Below are 8835 nucleotides of genomic sequence, written 5' to 3'. Positions count from 1 at the left end.
AATAGAGGGATACCCTACAATACAGCTGAATAGTACTCCCCAAAGCTATCAATGTCATCAAAAATAAGAAAAGTCTGAGAGACCAGCACAGCCAAGAGTTGCTGACATGACAACTAAATGTAGTGTGGTATCATGGATGGGATCCTGGAACAGAAAAGAACATTAGGTAAAATTTGAATAAACTAGGGACTTCAGTTAAAATAATGTATGAAAAATGGTTCATTAGTTGTATCAAATGTACTGTTTTAATTTTAGTTGCTAATAATATGGGAAACTGGATGGGTGGGAGTGGAGGTGTAGGAGAACTCTGTAGTATCTGCTCAGTTTTTCTGTAAATATAAAGCTTTTCTAAAAAATAGTCAATTAATTTTAAAAAAAGGAGTAGAATTACAATGGTTTTTCTTTTCTCTTTAAAGTCTGGGCCATCTATCCCAAACTTACAATAAGTGAACTCTGAGAGTTGAAATTATGGAGAAACTTTTGTTTATATTTCCCCATCTATACTGAAATTTTTATGTTGAACTTTTTTATTCCTTTTATTTGCAGAAAAATACGTTTAAAAACCTTTAGTGACCACATGTTCATTGTAAAAAAAATTTAAGGAAATTTTATATATGTATGAAGAAAATTCACATATAGTACCTCCACTCAGAAATAACACTAACATTTCAGGGTTTAGGGCAATCTGTTTCTGTACAGTATGCAATATTATTTTGTAAGCTGCTTTCCTCTCTTACAAGTTTATCATGAATATCTTTGTCTATAAACCCTCAGCATAATTAGAACAAAATCAAAGGCTTAGTACATTTTTATGTTCTTTGATTTATATTTCGCAATTTTCCTAGGAAATTTATAGCAGTTTATACTCCCAGCATCATGTTTTCAAAATACTGAAGTCAGTATAAACTGAATCTGGCCAATATTTTAAAATTAGATTTCACTTAGAAAGACAAATTCCTCCCTTCTTTTGGAAAATCAGTAGATTTAGCAATAGTGGGCCACATTGTTCCAGGAAAACAAGCGGCTAGAGCTGAGTAGCTACGAATGCCCTCCTTACTGCACGTGAGGCTGACATTTGACATTTCATTTTACTTATAGTTTTGAAAATGGTCATATTAAAAGAAATGTGAAATATTTCTCGTGCATATATCTCTAGCAAGAGGGATGAAAGGGAAGAAAGAGAGAGGAATGGAGAGAGAGAAAGGGAGGAAGAGAGAGAAGACGTTTTTAAGAAACTTGGAGCATACATAAGTTGCCTTGTGGAAGTGAAGAACATATCTACATGTTTAATATGTATACAGAGTATCTCTGTTGAATGAATTATAAAGCTGTAATTTAAAAACAAACGAAACACAACCCACTTTACTTATTTATTTACATTATGGCTCCTCTGTGCACTTGAGTTAATCACTACTTTAACAGTATTTTAGTTTTGAAGTTCTTTTATTGTTTATTGAGGAATTTCAAAGGAATGCTGCCTAATTATGAAATCTTTTATTATTACAGGGGCAGTATCCACTGTTGAAGCATTTTTAATACCTTCATGAGTATTTTAATTATTTATCATTTTGCAGTTTCTTGACCAAATATTCATGTTTTTACGTTTTGATCTATTACATTATAACCCAGTGGTGCCTTAGAAAACTCATTTATTAAAGAAGACAGGGTTGCTATTGGATGTACCAATAAACTAAAGTTATTATATTTTTCCTATTTTTTCTAAATTTTTGTTGATCTTAATTTGTTTAAAATTGGTAAATGATGGGATGTTAATATATTCCTCATAATTTTATGTAATAAAACCTGGGCAAGAGCAGGGAGCCTTTGCGAATTGTTCATATTGGCAGCTCAATCAAAGGAAATATTTATAAACATCATAAATTTGTTTATAAAAGAGGAGGAATAAATAAATAAAAGCCATACAGTGGTTAAAAGATGGAGGAAAGAATAGGGCAAAGTCCTTTAGAGTTTGTTCCAGGAAAACAAGTGGCTAGAGCTGAATAGCTACGAATGCCCTCTTTACTGAACATTTAATATGACATTCAAAGCAAGGTAATGGAGTTAATATTTAATACTGTAAGTGTGGTAACAGTACAATATAAACAACACTCTGAGGAAAATATTTAGTAGTGTGATAGAATAAAGATTGGGAAACAAATCAGGTGATTTATATATGAGGATAGTGTAATAGTATAAATCAAAGGTGATCTCTCTCATTGTAAAAAATTACAGGTTAGAATTAGAAAAAAATCGCCTCTTTCCCAAAGAAATGAAAAAGTAATCAAAATCAGGAAAGGATAATCCATTTCATTGTTGGTTCAGAAAAGTTAAACAGACATATTTTTCTCATAGTCCTTGGAAATTTCATTTAGGAAGGATGGGGCTCTCCACATTTAAACTATTTTCAGGGCTGCTAGATCCATATTGAATCATAAGATGTGGCTTTTCTTTGCTGGAAATCAACAAAAACTTTGTTTTCACTATGATTTATTATTCTTGTTTTTTTGTCAACAGAGTGGTTAGTTTTAAATAGCATATATTAATAGATTATAATGGTCTCAAATATATTTAGTCAAGATGGTGGTACAGTTTTGCAGAATGCTAGTTTTCGTGAATAGGTTTCCTACAAGCTTAATTTTCCTGTGATTTCTGTTGTTAAAATGTGGTTCTTACCATTAACAGTTTACCTGACATAGGAATAAATTTCAAAAGAGAATACTGTGGACTCTGTTGACTTTAAAAAGTATCAGAGTTCTTTGAGTTGTTATTATTAAATTATAGTACATTTAAATCTAATTGAACCTATAGTGCTGTTGGTTTCCTTTTTCCAGCTTCATATTTAGTGGCATTGCATTGAATATTTCCTGGGGAAATACACATGTGTAAAATCATTAATCTGAAATAATTTATAGGTGGATGGTATATATGGTGCAACCACACTTTTAATATTTTCCTCCTGCAAATCTGTATGACAATATTATTTATGAAGATATTTATACAGACTCATAGTTATTTTATTGAAAAATTCCATTCTGTAAGGATGATGGAAGCTTAGCTGATGCAGGTTTACAGTTTATTATTGAAATGAAATATTCTTTCTTAGAATAATTATGATTTATATAATATAATATTATATATAAATATTTGCATGTATGTGTAAATAATGTAAGATACAAACATACTTTTTAAAATAGGTTTCTCAACAGCCATCTTTATCAAGTCTAGAAACCTTAATGGTCTCACAGAAGTCTGAAATTGAGTATTTACAGGAGAAACTGAAAATAGCAAATGAGAAACTGTCACAGAACAGATCTTCCAACAAGGGTTCCTCAGAGAAGAGCATCTTGACAAGTGCTGACGGGAAACATAAGGTAGGGACATTTTGTCATTTTTGTGAATTTGTCAGGGTGAATCTGGCAAGGCAGGCAATGAAGTTAAAAAGCAAACAGCAGCATTTATTTCTCTGCTTATATTTCTGGAAGGTTTTAAAAAACATTACATGTCAAATGTTTGATAAAATCACGGTTGGGAGTAGCAAGTTTTCCCTTTTTGAAGACTGAATAATATATTCCTAACTTAATTAAGTTAATATATTAGTAATGATATACCTCTTTTGCAGTAAATTAGCATTCTTATATTAAAAAGTTTTGAGAAGTATTCCTCATCTATCTAATCTATAGATAGAAGTAGAAATTTTATTGTGGTACTTAGTCCTTAACTCAATTTTCTAATTTTAATTAGAAGAAAAATGTACCTTAGTGTTTCTGTTTCATTCAAATATGATATTTAAAATACTGCCCATGTCGAAATATACTATAAAATGGAATTTAACATTAATATATGCAGATACATATTTTCAGATTTAAAGGTGTTGCAGTATAGAATAATAAGCAGATTTTTGTAGCATGGTTCTTATTTATTAATTCTCAACTTTTCCTTTTTTGTAGTATTTATTACATATTTTATGTTGCAAAAGATTCTATGAGCATTGAATAATATGAAAACTTCAAAATATCACATTGTAAATATATTATTTCCATATAAATTGAAATAAACTTTTCGTAAAAGTAAAGAGTTTTAGGCACATATGTCTCACACTTGTTACTTCAACATTAGAAAATAATGTTTTTAAAAGTAGAAAACCATGTTTTCAAGATAATTGTTTTTCATTCTTTTCATTTTTTTCCTGAGTAGAACATACTATTTTAATAAAGGAAGTATTTAAAATTAGACTGATATTTCTGTGGCATTCTTATTTATTCCCTCTAATATTATTAGTAGTTTTCAAGAGAATGAGCTTTTATTTATCTATGTATGTGTGTATGTATATATTTGAACATAACTACTTTATATATTTCTTGCTATTTTGTAGTAGTTTCACAGCACTGAGCTTTATTTAAATAAAAGAAAACATTCCTAAAATTGAGAGACAACATTATAGGGCCTAATTTGATTATATGCTGTATTGCTGAAGTTTAAAAATGTACTGCTTTGCTGTTTCATTGCTTTTAACAAAAGTCAAGATGATGAGAGATATTTTGAACAAAATTTTCTTTCTTTTTTGTAAGGACATGCTGTAAGTATGAACAATATGTTGCCCAGCTTAATGGTTGCTTTCACATATTCCTTCTCCAGATTGGTATATGAAGCTGTACATAATATAAACACACATTCTTGTCTCTAGTTAGCCACATTATAGTTAATGACCATATGGTCATTGTGGTATAAGATCTACTGTCTGTTGTATTTATATTCCTCAAGCATATTGTTCCTTCAACTTCACAGTGTGTTAAACTATTTCAAAGGGAAAAAAAATCCTTTCCCTCTTGTTTCTGGTTGTCCTATCAAGTGTAACCTTGGACCCTTATAGAGCAATTAGACCAGCCTCTATCCCCTCCTTTGTAATGAGGTTTCTTGCATTTCTGAGTCTATAACCCTTTAGTCTTCCCTAATGGGACATCATTATTCTGAAAGAAACAATGTAAATGTAAATGAATATTCTCATTAACGAGTCACAGAGAAACCTTTAGCGGTAGCACTGTGGTAATTCCGCTTGTTATTTCTCTGGTATTCCATGCAGGATTTTTTTTATAATTCATTATTAGTATTCAAAATTACTTGTTCTTTAATTTTGCATGTCTTTCATAATCCAGTGTTCCAACTAGTTCAACCATGTCCTTGTTTTATTCTCGAGGAACCACCTGTGAAACGTTCAAGGTCTTTGTCCCCAAAGACCTCTTTCACAGACTCAGAGGAGCTAAAGAAGCTGAGAAAAGCTGAAAGAAAGATTGAAAACTTAGAGAAAGCACTACAACTAAAGGTGAACATTAAATCATTTCTTTAGTAACAACCTTGCATAGATAAAGATGAACGAAAGTAAACATTCATTTCACAAATTACTGCTTATCATTTGTCTTTCCTGAGTTTAATTACATGTATAAAAATGTAATTAGTATAAGTTTTTTAGATTTCTGATGATCATACAGTAATAAAAATTTGCTACTTGAAACTAAATATTTATTCACTATAAAATTATTGGGGAATATTTTGGCTTAATATTGGGAATAAATTTCTTATTGTTTCTCAGAGACAAAAAATAGAACTACTGCAAATGGGAAGAGAATTTCTTATAGTTCATTATATATGATAAACATATAAAAAGAAAAGTGAGTTAACAGCTTTGGTAACCTAGCTCAGACCACTTAAAATTGTCCTTTATAGAAAAATTACATAGTCAAAATGCCAAGTAAATATGTTATTTTTTCCATTTCAACTGAATTTTTCTCAGAATACATGACATCTGAGTCAGTGTTCTACCAATGTTTAAGAAGCATATACCTTTATTGTTCTATCTTTGATCATTTATACTTTCCAATTCATACTTTGAGAATTATCTTTCTCAGATGAAGTTAGTTGTACATCTTGAACCAATTTTATGTGATTATATTGAGGGCTTTAATTTTTCTGTGAATTTAATGTGGCTAGACTTGTCATCCTTCATTTATAAGTAGCCGATGACCAGCATTATTTGAGATTTAGCCATTTAATTGAATCTCAAATAGTTTTATAACATTCTTTGACAAACCCAACTTACACATGATTAAAATCCAATATATTTAAAGCTTTTTTTTTGTCATATAGAGTTTTCTTAGGGGGAATATTTTGACTTACATTATTTGTACTCTAGAGCAAAATATGGTTTAGAGGTATGGTTAACCATAAGCTACAATTGATAGTTTTCTTCTACCTTTTCACTAAACATTATGTTAATTTACATTTATTCAGAGTTAAATTACTAGTTCTAAAACAACAAAAGTTACCATTTATTGTTTCTCCCCAGAATAAAATGACCATATGACCTCAGCTTGCTAGCATTTAGTGTACTTGAAATTTATACACCTGGAGTTATTTGCTCATTCGTTTACTCAATAACTTATTGGATAACTCAGTTAGCCAAGCACTGTGCTAATCACTTACTGTACAATAGGAGAAAATAATGATGCTGAGTGAGTAGTTAGAATCTAGTGTATTAGAGTAAACATCGGGGTATGCACAGTATATTATGGGCATGTTTAGGAAACCATCATCTGCCTTTTGCATAATTCTTGAAATTCACACGCCAAGCCTTCTGCTTCTGTCCTCTTTTAATGTGGGTTCTCCAGAGAAATCGAACCAATAGGATATAATCCTTTAGTCTTCCCTAATGGGACATCATTATTTTGAAATATATGTGCATGTATGTATGTATGTGTATGTACAGGTGTATAGAGAGAGAGAGAGAGAGACAGAGATTGATTTACTATAAGGAGAATTGGCTCACATGATCGCATAATCTCATGATTACGGAGTCTGAGAAGTCCAACATATATAGTTGTCAAGCTGGAGATCCAAGAGAGCTAATGATATAGTTCCAGTCTGAGTCCAAAGGGTTGAAAATCAGGGGAGCTGATGGTGTGAAGTTCCAGGCCCAGTCCAAGTCTGAGTCTAAAGACAGGAGACCAATGTCCCAGCTCAAAGACAGGCAGAAAGAAAGAATTCTTTTTGTCTCAGCCTTTTATTCTATTCAGGCCTTCGGTGGATTGGTTGGAGCCTATCACATTGGGGAGACCAGTCTGCTTTATTCAGTCTATTGATTCAGATGTCAATTTCACACAGAAACAACCTCACAGATATACCCAGAAACAGTGATTAACCAAATATCTGGACAGTCAAATTGACATATAAAATTAACCATCACATATCCTTCAATAGTAGAGAATCTCCACCCATATGCCAGCAGAAGTCTGTGAGTCTTTTTTAGTTCCTTGTTTTTGGCAGGAAGGAGTAGAGCAGTTCAGACATTTTTAGATCTGTTCGCTTTCAGCCTCTTGAATTTCTTGTTTCAAAGTGTCTCAGAAACATTATAATAATTTATTTCCTTATTCCATTTTTCTAGCAACAGCTCTTTGGATGAGGGCCCAAGTTTATTTTTAGAGTAAAATTATTTTTCACACAACTTCTTTTTCATTAATATTTTTTCTGTATTCCTCTTTCAAGTTAATTGTTGATAATCATGAATTTCAAACGTTTGTTTTCTTTCACAGATTTGCAAGATAAGGGAAAAAAATGGGAGCAAATTTTTTTCTTTGTATTTTATCATTTAGGATAGGATTTCTTATTTTAAAGGAGCAAAATAGTTGAATAAAAAAGGCACTATAATCAAGAGCATTTAGCAAAAAGAATGAACAAACAAAACCTGTAAAGTAAAGCAACTCCAAGGAGAGTAATTTGGTCCGAGGCACTTTTTAATTTGCAACCTGACTATAGTAAGTATAACTGTCGTATTTAGTGAAGATAGAGGCCTGGTCTGTCTTCTTCATTAGTAGGCTGTAATATTGATACTACTGCTGTTTCTCAAATACATGTGAATATAACATAAAATAGGAATTAATGTCTGAATTAGTTTTCTTGGGCTGCTGTGAAAAACTACCAAAAACTGGCTAGCTTAGAACAGAAATGTCTTGTCTAAGTTCTGAAGGCTATACAAGTCCAAAATCAAGGTGTCAGCAGGGTTAGCTCCTTCTGAGGTCTATGTGGGAAAATCTGTTCCATTCCTCTCTTATAGCTCCTTGTAGCCTCAGGTGTTTCATGGCTTTTAGATGGCCCTCTCCTTGTGTCTTCACATCATCTTCCCTCTATGTATGTGTCTCTGTGTCTAAATATCTTCTTTTTATGAAGACCAGTCATACTGGATTAGGTCCCACCCTACCTCATTTTAACTTGCTTACCTCTAGAAAGATCCTATCTTCAAATAAAATCACATTCTGAGATTGTGGGGGTTAGCACTCCAATATATCTTTTTGGGAGAGATTCATTTGAACCTAAACAGTGTCTTACGGTTTTTAAAATACATTGGGATCATGATGCTCCTTTTGAAGACCATTCCTCACTGAATTTTTGTCATGGCCTTTCCCATGTTGGTATTCTTTTGAATATTGCTCTGCCAGAAACTAATGGGAACATTGCAGACAAAACTATTCTATGCTCAATTTTTTAAGCAGTAGATTAAAAGCTTTCTTTTTTTTAATGAGCCTTTGACATATCAGTGTGCATTGTGAATCTATAGGAAGGTAGAGAAATATTATTTCTCATATTTACTTGATTATGCCTACTAATATTTCTCAAAAGACCATGGAAGATACTTTTGGAAACACTAAAGACAAAAGACATGCTCCACGGCAATGTAGGTAGCTTTAGGATCCTAAGTTGATCACCAAGGTGGGTTGAAGGGAGGGAGGGACGAAGAAGTTTCAGGAGCCTCTGGTACACGGGTACATAAATGTTGACACATTGACA

The 8835-nt window shown here is 32.0% G+C and overlaps 1 protein-coding gene across 2 annotated transcripts in view; it reads left to right on the top strand.

The window, feature by feature from the left end:
- The window catches only part of CNTLN (centlein), a 245958-nt gene that overhangs the window by 111417 nt on the left and 125706 nt on the right, over window positions 1–8835 (top strand). For both annotated transcript variants that reach the window (XM_006208273.4, XM_072959367.1), the window contains exons 9-10: window positions 3195–3371; window positions 5195–5320. In XM_006208273.4, the coding sequence (XP_006208335.1) occupies window positions 3195–3371; window positions 5195–5320 (303 nt within the window). The remainder of the gene's footprint in view (window positions 1–3194; window positions 3372–5194; window positions 5321–8835) is intronic.

This window comes from Vicugna pacos, chromosome 4 (assembly GCF_048564905.1).
Source record: "Vicugna pacos chromosome 4, VicPac4, whole genome shotgun sequence".
NCBI classification, from domain to species: domain Eukaryota; kingdom Metazoa; phylum Chordata; class Mammalia; order Artiodactyla; family Camelidae; genus Vicugna; species Vicugna pacos.
Note: the sequence above shows the minus strand (reverse complement) of the source record. Positions and strands in the feature narration are given on the sequence as shown.